The following is an 18,176-nucleotide window of genomic DNA, read 5'->3' on the forward strand; positions in this document are numbered from 1 at the left end:
AAGGCATTATCACTATGTCACTGAGCTAAGGCATTATCCCTATGTCACTGAGCTAAGGCATTATCACTATGTCGCTGAGCTGAGGCATTATCACTATGTCACTGAGCTAAGGCATTATCACTATGTCACTGAGCTAAGGCATTATCCCTATGTCACTGAGCTAAGGCATTATCACTATGTCACTGAGCTAAGGCATTATCACTATGTCACTGAGCTAAGGCATTATCACTATGTCACTGAGCTAAGGCTTTGTCACTATGTCACTGAGCTAAGGCATTATCACTATGTCACTGAGCTAAGGCATTATCACTATGTCACTGAGATGAGGCATTATCACTATGTCACTGAGCTAAGGCATTATCACTATGTCACTGAGCTAAGGCATTATCCCTATGTCACTGAGCTAAGGCATTATCACTATGTCACTGAGATGAGGCATTATCACTATGTCACTGAGCTAAGGCATTATCACTATGTCACTGAGCTAAGGCATTATCACTATGTCATTGAGCTAAGGCTTTGTCACTATGTCACTGAGCTAAGGCATTATCGCTATGTCACTGAGCTAAAGCATTATCACTATGTCACTGAGCTAAAGCATTATCACTATGTCACTGAGCTAAGGCTTTATCACTATGTCACTGAGCTAAGGCATTATCACTATGTCACTGAGATGAGGCATTATCCCTATGTCACTGAGCTAAGGCATTATCCCTATGTCACTGAGCTAAGGCATTATCCCTATGTCACTGAGCTAAGGCATTATCACTATGTCACTGAGCTAAAGCATTATCACTATGTCACTGAGCTGAGGCATTATCACTATGTCACTGAGCTAAGGCATTATCGCTATGTCACTGAGCTAAGGCATTATCACTATGTCACTGAGCTAAGGCGTTGTCACTATGTCACTGAGCTAAGGCATTATCACTATGTCACTGAGCTAAGGCGTTGTCACTATGTCACTGAGCTAAGGCATTGTCACTATGTCACTGAGCTAAGGCATTATCACTATGTCACTGAGCTAAGGCATTGTCACTATGTCACTGAGATGAGGCATTATCACTATGTCACTGAGATGAGGCATTATAACTATGTCACAGAGCTAAGTCATTATCACTATGTCACTGAGCTGAGGCATTATCGCTATGTCACATAGCTAAGGCATTATCACTATGTCACTGAGCTAAGGCATTATCACTATGTCATTGAGCTAAGGCGTTGTCACTATGTCACTGAGATGAGGCATTATCACTATGTCATTGAGCTAAGGCTTTGTCACTATGTCGATGAGCTGAGGCGTTGTCACTATGTCACTGAGCTAAGGCGTTGTCACTATGTCACTGAGATGAGGCATTATCACTATGTCACTGAGCTGAGGCATTGTCACTATGTCACTGAGCTAAGGTGTTATCTTTATGTCACGAGCTGAGGTGTTGTCACTATGTCACTGAGCTAAAGCATTATCACTATGTCACTGAGCTAAGGTGTTGTCATTATGTCACTGAGCTAAGGTGTTGTCATTATGTCACTGAGCTGAGGCATTGTCACTATGTCATTGAGCTAAGGCGTTGTCACTATGTCAATGAGCTGAGGCATTGTCACTTTGTCACTGAGCTAAGGCATTGTCACTATGTCACTAAGCTGAGGCATTGTCGCTATGTCACTGAGCTGAGGCATTGTCACTAATATGTCACTGAGCTGAGGCATTATAATTGTCACTGAGCTAAGGTGTTCTCACTATGTCAATAAGCTGAGGCGTTGTCACTATGTCACTGAGGTGAGGCATTATCACTAAGTCAATGAGCTGAGGTGTTGTCACTATGTCACCGAGCTGAGGCATTGTCACTATGTCATTGAGCTGAGGTATTGTCACTATGTTATTGAACTGAGGCATTGTCACTGTCACTGAGCTGAGGCATTGTCACTATGTCACTGAGCTAAGGCGTTGTCACTATGTCATTGAGTTAAGACATTGTCACTATGTCACTGAGCTAAGGTGTTGTCACTATGTCATAAAGTTGAGGCATTATCACTATGTCACTGAGCCAATGCATTGTCACTGTCACTGAGCTAAGGCATTGTCACTATGTCACTGAGCTGAGGCATTATCACTATGTCACTGAGGTAAGGCGTTGTCACTGAGCTGAGGCATTATCACTTCTATGTCACTGAGGTAAGGCGTGTTCTCTATGTCACTAAGCTGAGGTGTTGTCACTATGTCACTGAGCTGAGTCATTATCCCTATATGACTGAGCTAAGGCATTGTCACTGTCACTGAGCTGATGCATTATCACTATGTCACTGAGGTAAGGCGTTGTCACTATGTCACTGAGGTAAGGCGTTGTCACTATGTCACTGAGCTGAGGCATTATCACTATGTCACTGAGGTAAGGCGTGTTCTCTATGTCACTAAGCTGAGGTGTTGTCACTATGTCACTGAGCTGAGTCATTATCCCTATATGACTGAGCTAAGGCATTGTCACTGTCACTGAGCTGAGTCATTATCCCTATATCACTGAGCTAAGGCGTTGTCACTATCGCCTAGATTTCTAGACTATCGCCTAGAGTTCTGCGTTAGCCGTCCAAACCAGCGTTAGGGGGTCCTAACGCTGGTTTTGGCCGCCCGCTGGTATTTAGAGTCAGTCAGGAAAGGGTCTAACGTTCACTTTCCAGCCGCGACTTTTCCATACCGCAGATCCCCTTACGTCAATTGCATATCCTATCTTTCAATGGGATCTTTCTAACGCTGGTATTTAGAGTCTTGGCTGAAGTGAGCATTAGAACTCTGACGACAAAACTCCAGCCGCAGAAAAAATCCAGGAGTTAAGAGCTTTCTGGGCTAACGCCGGTTCATAAAGCTCTTAACTACTGTACTCTAAAGTACACTAACACCCATAAACTACCTGTGTACCCCTAAACCGAGGTGCCGCCACTCTAATAAAAATTTTTAACCCCTAATCTGCCGACCGCATACCGCCGCAACCTACATTATCCCTATGTACCCCTAATCTGCTGCCCCTAACATCGCCGACCCCTATATTATATTTATTAACCCCTAATCTGCCACCCCCAACGTCGCCGCTACCTACCTACACTTATTAACCCCTAATCTGCCGACCGGACCTCGCCGCTACTATAATAAATGTATTAACCCCTAAAGCTAAGTCTAACCCTAACCCCCCCCTAAGTTAAATATAATTGTTATCTAACGAAATAAATTAACTCTTAGTAAATAAATTATTCCTATTTAAAGCTAAATACTTACCTGTAAAATAAACCCTAAAATGGCTACAATAAAAATAATAATTATATTGTAGCTATTTTAGGATTTATATTTATTTTACAGGCAACTTTGTATTTATTTTAACTAGGTACAATAGCTATTAAATAGTTAATAACTATTTAATAGCTACCTAGTTAAAATAATTACAAAATTACCTGTAAAATAAATCCTAACCTAATTAAACCTAACACTACACTATCAATAAATTAATTAAATAAACTACCTACAATTACCTACAATTAAATCAACTAAACTAAATTACAAAAAACAAACAAACACTAAATTACAATAAATAAAAAAAAGATTACAAGAATTTTAAACTAATTACACCTACTGTAAGACCCCTAAAAAAATAACAAAGCCCCCCAAAATAAAAAAATGGCCTACCCTATTTTAAAATAAAAAGTTTACAGCTCTTTTACCTTACCAGCCCTTAAAAGGGCCTTTTGCGGGGCATGCCCCAAAGAATTCTGCTCTTTTGCCTGTAAAAAAACATACAATACCCCCCCCCAACATTACAACCCACCACCCACATACCCCTAATCTAACCCAAACCCCCCTTAAAAACCTAACACTAAGCCCCTGAAGATCTCCCTACCTTATCTTCACCACGCCGGGTATCACCGATCCGTCCAGAAGAGGCTCTGAAGTCTTCCTCCTATCCGGCAAGAAGAGGTCCAGAAGAGGCTCCGAAGTCTTCCTCCTATCCGGCAAGAAGAGGACATCCGGACCGGCAAACATCTTCATCCAAGCGGCATTTTCTATCTTCATCCATCCGACGAGGAGCGGCTCCATCTTCAAGACCTCCGGCGCGGAACATCCTCTTCTCCCGAAGACTAGACGACGAATGAAGGTTCCTTTAAGGGACGTCATCCAAGATGGCGTCCCTCGAATTCCGATTGGCTGATAGGATTCTATCAGCCAATCGGAATTAAGGTAGGAACAATCTGATTGGTTGATTGATTCAGCCAATCAGATTCAAGTTCAATCCGATTGGCTGATCCAATCAGCCAATCAGATTGAGCTTGCATTCTATTGGCTGTTCCGATCAGCCAATAGAATGCGAGCTCAATCTGATTGGCTGATTGGATTAGCCAATCGGATTGAACTTCAATCTGATTGGCTGATTCAATCAACCAATCAGATTTTTCCTACCTTAATTCCGATTGGCTGATAGAATCCTATCAGCCAATCGGAATTCGAGGGACGCCATCTTGGATGACGTCCCTTAAAGGAACCTACAGTCATCGTCTAGTCGTCGGGAGAAGAGGATGTTCCGCGCCGGAGGTCTTGAAGATGAAGCCGCTCCTCGTCGGATGGATGAAGATAGAAGATGCCGCTTGGATGAAGATGTTTGCCGGTCCGGATGTCCTCTTCTTACCGGATAGGAGGAAGACTTCGGAGCCTCTTCTGGACCTCTTCTTGCCGGATAGGAGGAAGACTTCGGAGCCTCTTCTGGACGGATCGGTGATACCCGGCGTTGTGAAGATAAGGTAGGGAGATCTTCAGGGGCTTAGTGTTAGGTTTTTTAAGGGGGGTTTGGGTTAGATTAGGGGTATGTGGGTGGTGGGTTGTAATGTTGGGGGGGGTATTGTATGTTTTTTTAGAGGCAAAAGAGCAGAATTCTTTGGGGCATGCCCCGCAAAAGGCCCTTTTAAGGGCTGGTAAGGTAAAAGAGCTGTAAACTTTTTATTTTAGAATAGGGTAGGGCATATTTTTATTTTGGGGGCTTTGTTATTTTTTTAGGGGGCTTAGAGTAGGTGTAATTAGTTTAAAATTCTTGTAATCTTTTTTTATTTTTTGTAATTTAGTGTTTGTTTTTTTTGTAATTTAGTGGGGGGGGGTTTGTAATTTAGTTTAGTTGATTTAATTGTAGGTAATTGTAGGTAGTTTATTTAATTAATTTATTGATAGTGTAGTGTTAGGTTTAATTGTAACTTAGGTTAGGATTTATTTTACAGGTAATTTTGTAATTATTTTAACTAGGTAGCTATTAAATAGTTATTAACTATTTAATAGCTATTGTACCTAGTTAAAATAAATACAAAGTTGCCTGTAAAATAAATATAAATCCTAAAATAGCTACAATATAATTATTATTTATATTGTAGCTATTTTATGGTTTATTTTACAGGTAAGTATTTAGCTTTAAATAGGAATAATTTATTTAATAAGAGTTAATTTATTTCGTTAGATAAAAATTATATTTAACTTAGGGGGGTGTTAGGGTTAGGGTTAGACTTAGCTTTAGGGGTTAATACATTTATTATAGTAGCGGCGAGGTCCGGTCGGCAGATTAGGGGTTAATAAGTGTAGGTAGGTAGCGACGACGTTGGGGGCGGCAGATTAGGGGTTAATAAATATAATATAGGGGTCGGCGATGTTAGGGGCAGCAGATTAGGGGTACATAGGGATAATGTAGGTTGCGGCGGTGTCCGGAGCAGCAGATTAGGGGTTAATAAGTGTAAGTTTAGGGGTGTTTAGACTCGGGGTACATGTTAGGGTGTTAGGTGCAGACTTAGGAAGTATTTCCCCATAGGAAACAATGGGGCTGCGTTAGGAGCTGAACGCTGCTTTTTTGCAGGTGTTAGTTTTTTTTTCAGCTCAAAAAGCCCCATTGTTTCCTATGGGGGAATCGTGCACGAGCACGTTTTTGAAGCTGGCCGCGTCCGTAAGCAACGCTGGTATTGAGAGTTGAAGTGGCGGTAAATATGCCTGTACGCTCCCTTTTTGGAGCCTAACGCAGCCCTTCAGAGAACTCTCAATACCAGCGTTATTTCAAAGGTGCGGGGGGGAAAAAACACACGTACCTAACGCACCCCTTCTAACGCAAAACTCTAAATCTAGGCGTATGTATGACAATCTGTTTGAGCTGCTGTGTCCCTTACACAAGTAGAGGGCAATATTTTGGTGAATGGTGAGTCAAAATGTCTTCATCAGCAGCTGACAGTGATTAGTCTCAGACCTGACTATTGGCTGGTAGGGCACAAAACATTAGAGTGTCCATTTTACTAGAATGAGCTGCACTCTACACTGTGAATTATGTGACTCTTTATTCAGTTTGTAAATTATAAGTAGAAAAGTTACAGGGTCACACACCATTGCAATACTTGTAAAGGTCACAGGTTAATGTGTCACCATAAGTTCAGTAAAAGTTACAGGTTAATGTGTCATCACAAGGTCAGTAAAGGTCACAGGTTTATGTGTCAGCAGACGGTCAGTAAAGGTCACAGGTTAATGTGTTATCACAAGGTCAGTGAAGGTCACATGTTAATGCCTCATCACAAGGTCAGTAAAGGTTACAGGTTAATGTGTCATCACAAGGTCAGTAAAGGTCACAGATTTACATGTCATCACAGGGTAACGTATCATCACAAGGTCAGTAAAGGTCACAGGTTTACATGTCATCACAAGGTCAGTAAAGGTTACAGGTTAATGTGTCATCAGACGGTCAGTAAAGGTCACAGATTTACATGTCATCACAAGGTCAGTAAACATCACATGGTAACGTATCATCACAAGGTCAGTAAAGGTCACAGATTTACATGTCATCACAAGGTCAGTAAACATTACAGGATAATGTATCATCACAAGGTCATTAAAAGTCACAGGTTTACATGTCATCACAAGGTCACAGGTTAAGGTCAGTAAATGTTACAAGAATACAGGTCATACAATCATACTGTGTGACTCACAAGGCAAAATGTTCTTGTAGCGATTCTTGCTTTTATTTTCTGGTCGCTGACCCTCTTTCCTCTCGTACAGTAGCTTGGATTCCATCTTTTGTAGGGTCTGTGGGGGGAGCAGATGTAAAATGAGAAGAACGGGGGCTTTGTGGGAAAAATGAGCGACAACAGAGAGGAAAAGGATCTTACATTACATCTCCCCTGATGATGGTATCATAGAAACCTGAGCTGATACCTAAAGTCCAAGTTTCATCATATTAACAAGAAGCTTTACGTGTTCACACAGAACAGAGACCCCATGTGATATCTAATACCAGCTAAACTGACCCCATGTGATATCTAATATCAGCTAAACTGACCCCATGTGATATCTAATATCAGCTAAACTGACCCCATGTGATATTTAATACCAGCTAAACTGACCCCATGTGATATCTAATATCAGCTAAACCGACCCCATGTGATATCTAATATCAGCTAAACTGACCCCATGTGATATCTAATATCAGCTAAACTGACCCCATGTGATATCAGATATCAGCTAAACTGACCCCATGTGATATCTAATACCAGCTAAACTGACCCCATGTGATATCTGATATCAGCTAAACTGACCCCATGTGATATGTAATATCAGCTAAACTGACCCCATGTGATATCTAATACCAGCTAAACTGACCCCATGTGATATCTGATATCAGCTAAACTAACCCCATGTGATATCTGATATCAGCTAAACTGACCCCATGTTATATCTGATATCAGCTAAACTGACCCCATGTGATATCTAATATCAGCTAAACTGAACCCATGTGATATCTAATATCAGCTAAACTAACCCCATGTGATATCTGATATCAGCTAAACTGACCCCATGTTATATCTGATATCAGCTAAACTGACCCCATGTGATATCTAATATCAGCTAAACTGACCCCATGTGATATCTGATATCAGCTAAACTGACCCCATGTGATATCTGATACCAGCTAAACTGACCCAATGTGATATCAGATATCAGCTAAACTGACCCCATGTGATATCTAATACCAGCTAAACTGACCCCATGTGATATCAGATATCAGCTAAACTGACCCCATGTGATATCTAATATCAGCTAAACTGACCCCATGTGATATCTAATACCAGCTAAACTGACCCCTAGTGATATGTGATATCAGCTAAAATTACCCTATGTGATATCTGATATCAGCTAAACTGACCCCATGTGATAATTGATATCAGCTAAACTGACCCCTTGTGATACCTCATATCAGCTAAACTAACCAGATGTGATATCTGATATTAGTTGAACTGATCACATGGGATATTCGCTATGAGCTACACTGACTCTGTGTAATATCTGATATCAGCTAAACTGACCACATGTGATATCTTATATTAGCTACACTGACCCAATGTGATATCTGATATCAACTTAACTGACCGCATATGATATCCAATATCAGTTAAACTGACCACATGGGATATCTGATATGAGCTACACTGACCCCATGTGATATTAGATATGAGCTAAACTGACCCCATGCGATATCTGATATCAAATAAACTGACCCCATGTGATATCTGATATCAGCTAAACTGACCACATGGGATATCTGATATGAGCTACTCTGACCCATTGTGATATCTCATATCAGCTAAAATGACCACATGGGATATCTGATATCAGCTAAATGGACCCCATGTGATATCTGATATAAGATAAACTGACTCCATTTGATATCTGATATCAGCTAAACTGACCCCATGTGATAATTGATATCAGCTAAACTGACCCATTGTGATATCTGATATGAGCTACACTGACCCCTTGTAATACCTCATATCAGCTAAACTGACCAGATGTGATATCTGATATCAGCTAAACTAACCACATGTGATATTTTATATAATCTAAACTGACTCCAAGTGATATTTTATATTAGCTACACTGACCCCATGTGATATTTTATATTAGCTACACTGACCCCATGTGATATCGGATATCATCTTAACTGACCGCATATGATATCCAATATATTAGTTAAACTGACCACATGTTATATCTGATATGAGCTACACTGACCCCATGTGATATCTGATATCAGCTAAACTGACCCCATGTGATATCTAATATCAGCTAAACTGACCCCATGTGATATCTAATATCAGCTAAACTGACCCATGTGATATCAGATTTCAGCTAAACTGACCCCATGTGATATCTAATACCAGCTAAACTGACACCATGTGATATCTGATATCAGCTAAACTGACCCCATGTGATATCTAATATCAGCTAAACTGACCCCATGTGATATCTGATACCAGCTAAACTGACCCCATGTGATATCTGATACCAGCTAAACTGACCCCATGTGGTATCTGATATCAGCTAAACTGACCCCATGTGATATCTAATATCAGCTAAACTGACCCCATGTGATATCTAATACCAGCTAAACTGACCCCATGTGATATCTGATATCAGCTAAACTAACCCCATGTGATATCTGATATCAGCTAAACTGACCCCATGTTATATCTGATATCAGCTAAACTGACCCCATGTGATATCTAATATCAGCTAAACTGAACCCATGTGATATCTGATATCAGCTAAACTAACCCCATGTGATATCTGATATCAGCTAAACTGACCCCATGTTATATCTGATATCAGCTAAACTGACCCCATGTGATATCTAATATCAGCTAAACTGACCCCATGTGATATCTGATACCAGCTAAACTGACCCCATGTGATATCTGATACCAGCTAAACTAACCCCATGTGATATCAGATATCAGCTAAACTGACCCCATGTGATATCTAATACCAGCTAAACTGACCCCATGTGATATCAGAATCAGATATCAGCTAAACTGACCCCATGTGATATCTAATACCAGCTAAACTGACCCCTAGTGATATGTGATATCAGCTAAAATTACCCTATGTGATATCTGATATCAGCTAAATTGACCCCATATGATAATTGATATCAGCTAAACTCACTCATTGTGAGCTACACTGACCCCTTGTGATACCAAACTAACCAGATGTGATATCTGATATCAGTTGAACTGATCACATTGGATATTCGCTATGAGCTACACTGACTCTGTGTAATATCTGATATCAGCTAAACTGACCACATGTAATATCTTATATTAGCTACACTGACCCAATGTGATATCTGATATCAACTTAACTGACCGCATATGATATCCAATATCAGTTAAACTGACCACATGGGATATCTGATATGAGCTACACTGACCCCATGTGATATTAGATATGAGCTAAACTGACCCCATGCGATATCTGATATCAAATAAACTGACCCCATGTGATATCTGATATCAGCTAAACTGACCACATGGGATATCTGATATGAGCTACTCTGACCCATTGTGATATCTCATATCAGCTAAAATGACCACATGGGATATCTCATATCAGCTAAACGGACCCCATGTGATATCTGATATAAGATAAACTGACTCCATTTGATATCTGATATCAGCTAAACTGACCCCATGTGATAATTGATATCAGCTAAACTGACCCATTGTGATATCTGATATGAGCTACACTGACCCCTTGTAATACCTCATATCAGCTAAACTGACCAGATGTGATATCTGATATCAGTTAAACTGACCACATGGGATATCCCCTATGAGCTACACTGACCCCGTGTAATATCTGATATCAGCTAAACTAACCACATGTGATATTTTATATAATCTAAACTGACTCCAAGTGATATTTTATATTAGCTACACTGACCCCATGTGATATCGGATATCATCTTAACTGACCGCATATGATATCCAATATATTAGTTAAACTGACCACATGTTATATCTGATATGAGCTACACTGACCCCATGTGATATTAGATATCATCTACACTGACCCCATGTGATATCTGATATCAGCTAAACTTATATGAGCTACTCTGACCCATTGTGATATCACAAACAGTATCTCACAAAAGTGAGTACACCCCTCACATTTTTGTAAATATTTTATTATATCTTTTCATGTGACAACACTGAAGAAATTACACTTTGCTACAATGTAAAGTAGTGAGTGTACAGCCTGTATAACAGTGTTAATTTGCTGTCCCCTTAAAATAACTCAACACACAGCCATTAATGTCTAAGCCGTTGGCAACAAAAGTGAGTACACCCCTAAGTGGAAATGTCCAAATTGGGCTCAAAGTGTCAATTTTTTGTGTGGCCACCATTATTTTTCAGCACTGCCTTAACCCTCTTGGGCATGGAGTTCACCAGAGCTTCACAGGTTGCCACTGGAGTTCTCTTCCACTCTCCCATGATGACATCACGGAGCTGGTGGATGTTAGAGACCTTGCGCTCCCCCACCTTTCGTTTAAGGATACCCCACAGATGCTCATTAGGGTTTAGGTCAGGAGACATGCTAGGCCAGTCCATCACCTTTACCCTCAGCTTCTTTAGCAAAGCAGTGGACGTCTTGGAGGTGTGTTTGGGGTCATTATCATGTTGGAATACTGCCCTGCGGCTCAGTCTCCGAAGGGAGGGGATCATACTCTGCTTCAGTATGTCACAGTACATGTTGGCATTTATGGTTCCCTCAATGAACTGTAGCTCCCCAGTGCGGGCAGCACTCATGCAGGCACAGACCATGACACTCCCACCACCATGCTTTACTGTAGGCAAGACACACTTGTCTTTTTACTCCTCACCTGGTTGCCGCCACACAAGCTTGACACCATCTGAACCAAATAAGTTTATCTTGGTCTCATCGGACCACAGAAAATGTTTCCGGTAATCTATGTCCTTAGTCTGCTTGTCTTCAGCAAACTGTTTGTGGGCTTTCTTGTGCATCATCTTTAGAAGAGGCTTCCTTCTGGGATGACAGCCATGCAGACCAATTTGATGCAGTGTGACACGTATGGTCAGAGCACTGACAGGCTGACCCCCCACCCCTTCAACCTCTGCAGAAATGCTGGCAGCACTCATACATCTATTTCCCAAAGACAACCTCTGGATATGACGCTAAACACGTGCACTCAACTTCTTTGCTTGAACATGGCAAGGCCTGTTCTGAGTGGAACCTGTCCTGTGAAACCACTGTCTGGTCTTGCCCACCGTGCTGCAGCTCAGTGTCAGGTTCTTGGCAATCTTCTTAAAGCCTAGGCCATCTTTATGTAGATCAACAATTCTTTTTTTTTCAGATCCTCAGAGAGTTCTTTGCCATGAGGTGCCATGTTGAACTTCCATTGACCAGTATATGAGAGTGTGAGAGGAATAACACAAAATTTAACACACCTGCTCCCCATTCACACCTGAGACATTGTAACACTAACGAGTCACATGACCCTGAGGAGGGAAAATGGCTAATTGGGCCCAATTTGGATATTTCCACTTAGGGGTGTACTCACTTTTGTTGCCAATGGTTTAGACATTAATGGCTGTGTGTTAGTTATTTTGAGGGGACAGCAAATTTACACTTTTATACAGGTCGTACATGCACTACTTTACATTATAGCAAAGTGTCATTTCTTCAGTGTTGTCACATGAAAAGATATAATAAAATATTTACAAAAATGTGAGGGGTGTACTCACTTTTGTGAGATACTGTATCAGCTAAACTGACCACATGGGATATCTCATATCAGCTAAACTAACCCCATGTGATATCTGATATCAGTTAAACTGACCACGTGGGATATCTGCTATGAGCTACACTGACCGCGTGTAATATCTGATATCAGCTAAACTGACCCCATGTGATATTTGATATCAGCTACACTGACCCCATGTGATATCTGATATCAACTTAACTGACCGCATATGATATCTTATATCAGTTAAACTGACCACATGGGATATATGATATGAGCTACACTGACCCCATGTGATATTGAATATCAGATATTACCTGGGATCACTTGGTTTAAATAGTATCAGATATTACATGGGATCACTTGCTTTAAATAATATCAGATATTACATGGGGTCACTTGGTTTAAATATTAGATATCAAGTGGGGGCAGTTTAGCTGATTTCAAATATCACATGGGGTCAGTTTAGCTAATATCAGATATCACATGGAGTTGCATGGTTTAAATTATATGAGCTACACTGACCCCATGCAATATCTGATATTAGCTAAACTGACCCCATGTAATATTTGATATCAACTAAACTGACCCCATTTGATATCTGATATGAGCTAAACTGACCCCATGTGATATCTGCTATACACTAAACTGACCCCATGTTATATCTGGTAATAGCTAAACTGACCCCATGTAATATCTGCTATACACTAAACTGACCCCATGTAATATTTGATATTAGCTAAACTGACCCCATTTGATATCTGATATGAGCTAAACTGACCCCATGTGATATTTGATATCAGCTAAACTGACCGCATGTGATATTTGATATCAGCTAAACTGACCCCATGTGATATTTGATATCAGCTAAACTGACCCCATTTGATATCTGATATGAGCTAAACTGACGCCATTTGATATCTGATATCAGCTAAACTTACCCCATGTGATATTTGATATCAGCTAAACTGACCGCATGTGATATTTGATATCAGCTAAACTGACCCCATGTGATATTTGATATCAGCTAAACTTACCCCATGTGATATTTGATATCAGCTAAACTGACCCCATGTGATATTTGATATCAGCTAAACTGACCCCATGTGATATTTGATATGAGCTAAACTGACCCCATGTGATATTTGATATGAGCTAAACTGACCCCATGTGATATTTGATATGAGCTAAACTGACCCCATGTGATATTTGATATGAGCTAAACTGACCCCATGTGATATTTGATATGAGCTAAACTGACCCTAGGTGATATTTGATATGAGCTAAACTGACCCCATGTGATATCTGATATCAGCTAAACTGACCCCATGTGATATCTGATATCAGCTAAACTGACCCCATGTGATATTTGATATCAGCTAAACTGACCCCATGTGATATTTGATATCAGCTAAACTGACCCCATTTGATATCTGATATCAGCTAAACTGACCCCATGTGATATTTGATATCAGCTAAACTGACCGCATGTGATATTTGATATCAGCTAAACTGACCCCATGTGATATTTGATATCAGCTAAACTGACCCCATTTGATATCTGATATGAGCTAAACTGACGCCATTTGATATCTGATATCAGCTAAACTTACCCCATGTGATATTTGATATCAGCTAAACTGACCGCATGTGATATTTGATATCAGCTTAACTGACCCCATGTGATATTTGATATCAGCTAAACTTACCCCATGTGATATTTGATATCAGCTAAACTGACCCCATGTGATATTTGATATCAGCTAAACTGACCCCATGTGATATTTGATATGAGCTAAACTGACCCCATGTGATATTTGATATGAGCTAAACTGACCCCATGTGATATTTGATATGAGCTAAACTGACCCCATGTGATATTTGATATGAGCTAAACTGACCCCATGTGATATTTGATATGAGCTAAACTGACCCTAGGTGATATTTGATATGAGCTAAACTGACCCCATGTGATATCTGATATCAGCTAAACTGACCCCATGTGATATCTGATATCAGCTAAACTGACCCCATGTGATATTTAATATCAGCTAAACTGACCCCATGTGATATTTGATATCAGCTAAACTGACCCCATTTGATATCTGATATCAGCTAAACTGACCCATGTAATATCTGATAACAACTAGAATGAGTGAAAACCAGAAAAGACCCAAACAACAGGTAGAAAACCACACAACTGAACCACAGACAGTGAAGAGTTAGGGGTAGGAATGGTGCATCTGATAGACAGATTTTAAGGGGAAAGAATGTGCCTGATAGCCAAACTGTAAGGGGTAGGAATGGGCCCCCTGATAGCAGGGTATAAATGACTCCCCTGGAAGACAAACAGTAAGGGGTATGAATGGACTTTCACTCACATCAAACTCCTCCCAGAATCCAGCTTTTGATGCTTCGCTGCTCTCTGATTTCTTATCTAATTCGACCATTCGGTTCTGTATATCTGCTGCATTGACGCGTGTAGAGTAATATGGCTGAAAGATACAAATTATAAAGTGAGTATGAGTAAGGGAGTGCAAGGGACACTGTATGTGACACTGCATGTGACAAAGTATGTGAGACCATACGTGACAGCATGTGAACACGTCTGTGACACTACATATGACACTGTGTATGACACCATTTGTGACAATGTATTTGACACTAAGTGACACTGTTTGTGACACTACATGTTACAATGTATGTGAAAACATATATGATACATGTAACACCGTAACTGACACTGTATGTGACACCACATGTAACAATGTATGTAACACCGTTTGTGACAACATATATGACACTACATGTGACCATATGGGATGCTACATGTGACACCGTATGCAACAACGTATATGACACACAGGGCCGGATTTACATCTCAGGTGCCTGTAGGCACAAAAACCTGAAGCGCCCCCCTGCCCCCCCCCCCCCCCCAAAAAAAAAAGTGGAAAAAAATGAGGACTTTTTTTATTATTATTTATGACAACTAAAAATAAATATTAGATGTAAAATTACATTTTCCCTTTTATGGAGATACACAAATACACGCACCAATTGCAATATTTGTTGTAATGGAAGCTACACCAAAAATCAATATTCACTTGACTCAAATGGCCATACAATTTCTATAATGTATAACAAAAACAAATCATGTTAAACTTTTAATGCAAAATATTCTAAAGAAAACCCTATTTAAAGGGACATAAAATGTGACAGTTTGCTAGAGCATTTTAATATTGCACTAGTGCTTGCACAGAAGTGCGTTAGCCTCTTGCAAAAGAGTTAAACACATAGTCAATGTCAGTTCTGAGACAGCAATACACATCTGTGCAGACCCAGATGGGTTCATAGGACATGTTTATTGAAAAGCCATTAGTGTATTGCTTTTCTGGAGATGACTTTGACTATGTGCTTAACATTTTGCTGGAGTTAAACACAGTTTTGTGTAAACAATAGCAATATTAAAACTAGCAGCATGCAAGCTCATCAACAACCTGTGCAACCAGTGGAAGAAAACATAAAATGTAGGTATTTTTTCCACTACATGAAAAATTTTTTGTGAACTCTGATATTTTTGGTACAAATACACACAGATGTTACATTTATTTTGTTCTGAAATATAAATATAATATGATGTTGCTCTCAAAGGAAAACATGGAATGTTGTAGATTATATGTAATCCAGGGGTCAACAAATGTGTTTAAAATTAGAAATTAAATTTACCACAATACAAAAATACCACACTTACTTGATAAAAGAACAGATTAACAATTTTGTATGTGATGTGTGTGTATGTATATATATATATATATATATATATATATATATATATATATATATATATATATACACACATACATATACATACATATACATACATACATACAAACAAATATGCCATGTGAGTGGTTTACACACATACACATTTTACAGCCTTACAGTCTACAAACTTTGTTGTCAAAGTGCCCTAAAGGCTGTAAAATTTGTAAATCACAATTGGCAGCTTGTAATAAAGAGCAGAGCAGCTAGTCCCACATAACCTCCACACCTCCAATGCCTTTATAGAACAAAAACATTCATCCTGAAGCAGAATTTACCCCCCTGGCTATAAAAATGCCCTACAGCACATAACAAGTGAATACACTGCAACCCTCTCTGGTAGCCAAGGGGTTAAAGTGCTCTGCTTGTTATGTTGCCATTCAGCATTAGAAGCCTTGTACAGTCCTAACCTGTTGTTTTGAAGCTTTCATTCCTCAACAAAAAGTGTCTGCTACACATCAGCATGGAGCTTGGCTGTGTGAGGCAACAGAAGTACATAAAATAAAAGTGAAACTAAACATGCCTGGCGAAAATGGGAGGGGTTTAGTTTTAATATTTGCCCCTCTCTCCTTCATGGCTCCCTCAACTGCTGTAACATATTCCCAATAAACACTCAACTTTGTTCTGTAAGCACCTTGCAGTACAATTCTTACTAAAATTAATGCCCTCACCAAAAAAAAAAAAAAAAAAAAAAATTTTTTTTTTTTTTTTATTACTGACAGGCAGGCGCCCCTCACTGCAAGGCGCCTGTAGGCACATGCCTACTGTGCCTAATGGGAAATCCGGCCCTGATGACACATGTGACACCATATGTGAAAATTTTAACTTTGGATTAGCAGCAGCTGATGGCTCCTAAAGGCAGGTCCCTCAAATAGTCAGATAGTAATTAGTAATAATATTATTCTCATGCATTAGTAATAGTATTATTACTCACACATGCTAGTAAAAATAATCGTCTAGATTATGAGTTTTGCGTTATGAGTGAAAAAGCCTCATAACGCTGCTTTTTCACTACCGCTGCTATTACGAGTCTTGCAGGTATCGGTGGTACAAAGCTGTACCATAAAACTCATAACTAAAGTGTTACAAAGTACACTAACACCCTAAACTACCTATTAACCCCTAAACAGAGGCCCCCGCATCACAAACACTAAAAGAAAATTATTAACCCCTAATCTGCCGCTCCAGACATCGCTGCCACTATAATAAACATATTAACCCCTAAACTGCCGCCCTCCCGCATCGTAAACACTAGTTAAATATTATTAACCCCTAATCAGCTGTCCCTAACATTGCCGCAACCTACATTACTGTTATTAACCCCTTATCTGCTGCCCCCAAAATCGCCACCACCTAACTACACTTATTAACCCCTAATCTGCTGCCCCCAATGTCGCCGCTACTATACTAAAGTTATTTACCCCTAAACCTCTGGCCTCCCACATCACTAACACTAAATAAATATATTAACCCCTAAACCTAACCCTAAGTCTAACCCTAACACCCCTAACTTTAATATAATTAAAACAAATCTAAATAAAACCTACTATTAATAACTAAATAATTCCTATTTAAGACTAAATACTTACCTGTAAAATAAACCCTAAGCTAGCTACAATATAACTAATAGTTACATTGTAGCTATCTTAGGTTTTATTTTTATTTCACAGGCAAGTTTTTATTTATTTTAACTAGGTATATTAGTTAGTAAATAGTTATTAACTATTTACTAACTACCTAGTTAAAATAAATACAAATTTA

The 18,176-nt window shown here is 39.6% G+C and overlaps 1 protein-coding gene across 5 annotated transcripts in view; it reads right to left on the reverse strand.

Annotated features, from left to right (window-relative positions):
• The window catches only part of LOC128640335 (tyrosine-protein phosphatase non-receptor type 6), a 601,976-nt gene that overhangs the window by 61,170 nt on the left and 522,630 nt on the right, over positions 1–18,176 (reverse strand). For all 5 annotated transcript variants that reach the window (XM_053692826.1, XM_053692828.1, XM_053692827.1 and 2 more), the window contains 2 exons: positions 14,975–15,088; positions 6,982–7,078 (listed from right to left, as the gene is read on the reverse strand). In XM_053692826.1, coding sequence (XP_053548801.1) covers positions 6,982–7,078; positions 14,975–15,088 — 211 coding nt within the window. The remainder of the gene's footprint in view (positions 1–6,981; positions 7,079–14,974; positions 15,089–18,176) is intronic.

The sequence above is a fragment of the Bombina bombina genome, chromosome 9 (assembly GCF_027579735.1).
Source record: "Bombina bombina isolate aBomBom1 chromosome 9, aBomBom1.pri, whole genome shotgun sequence".
Taxonomy (NCBI): Eukaryota; Metazoa; Chordata; class Amphibia; order Anura; family Bombinatoridae; genus Bombina; species Bombina bombina.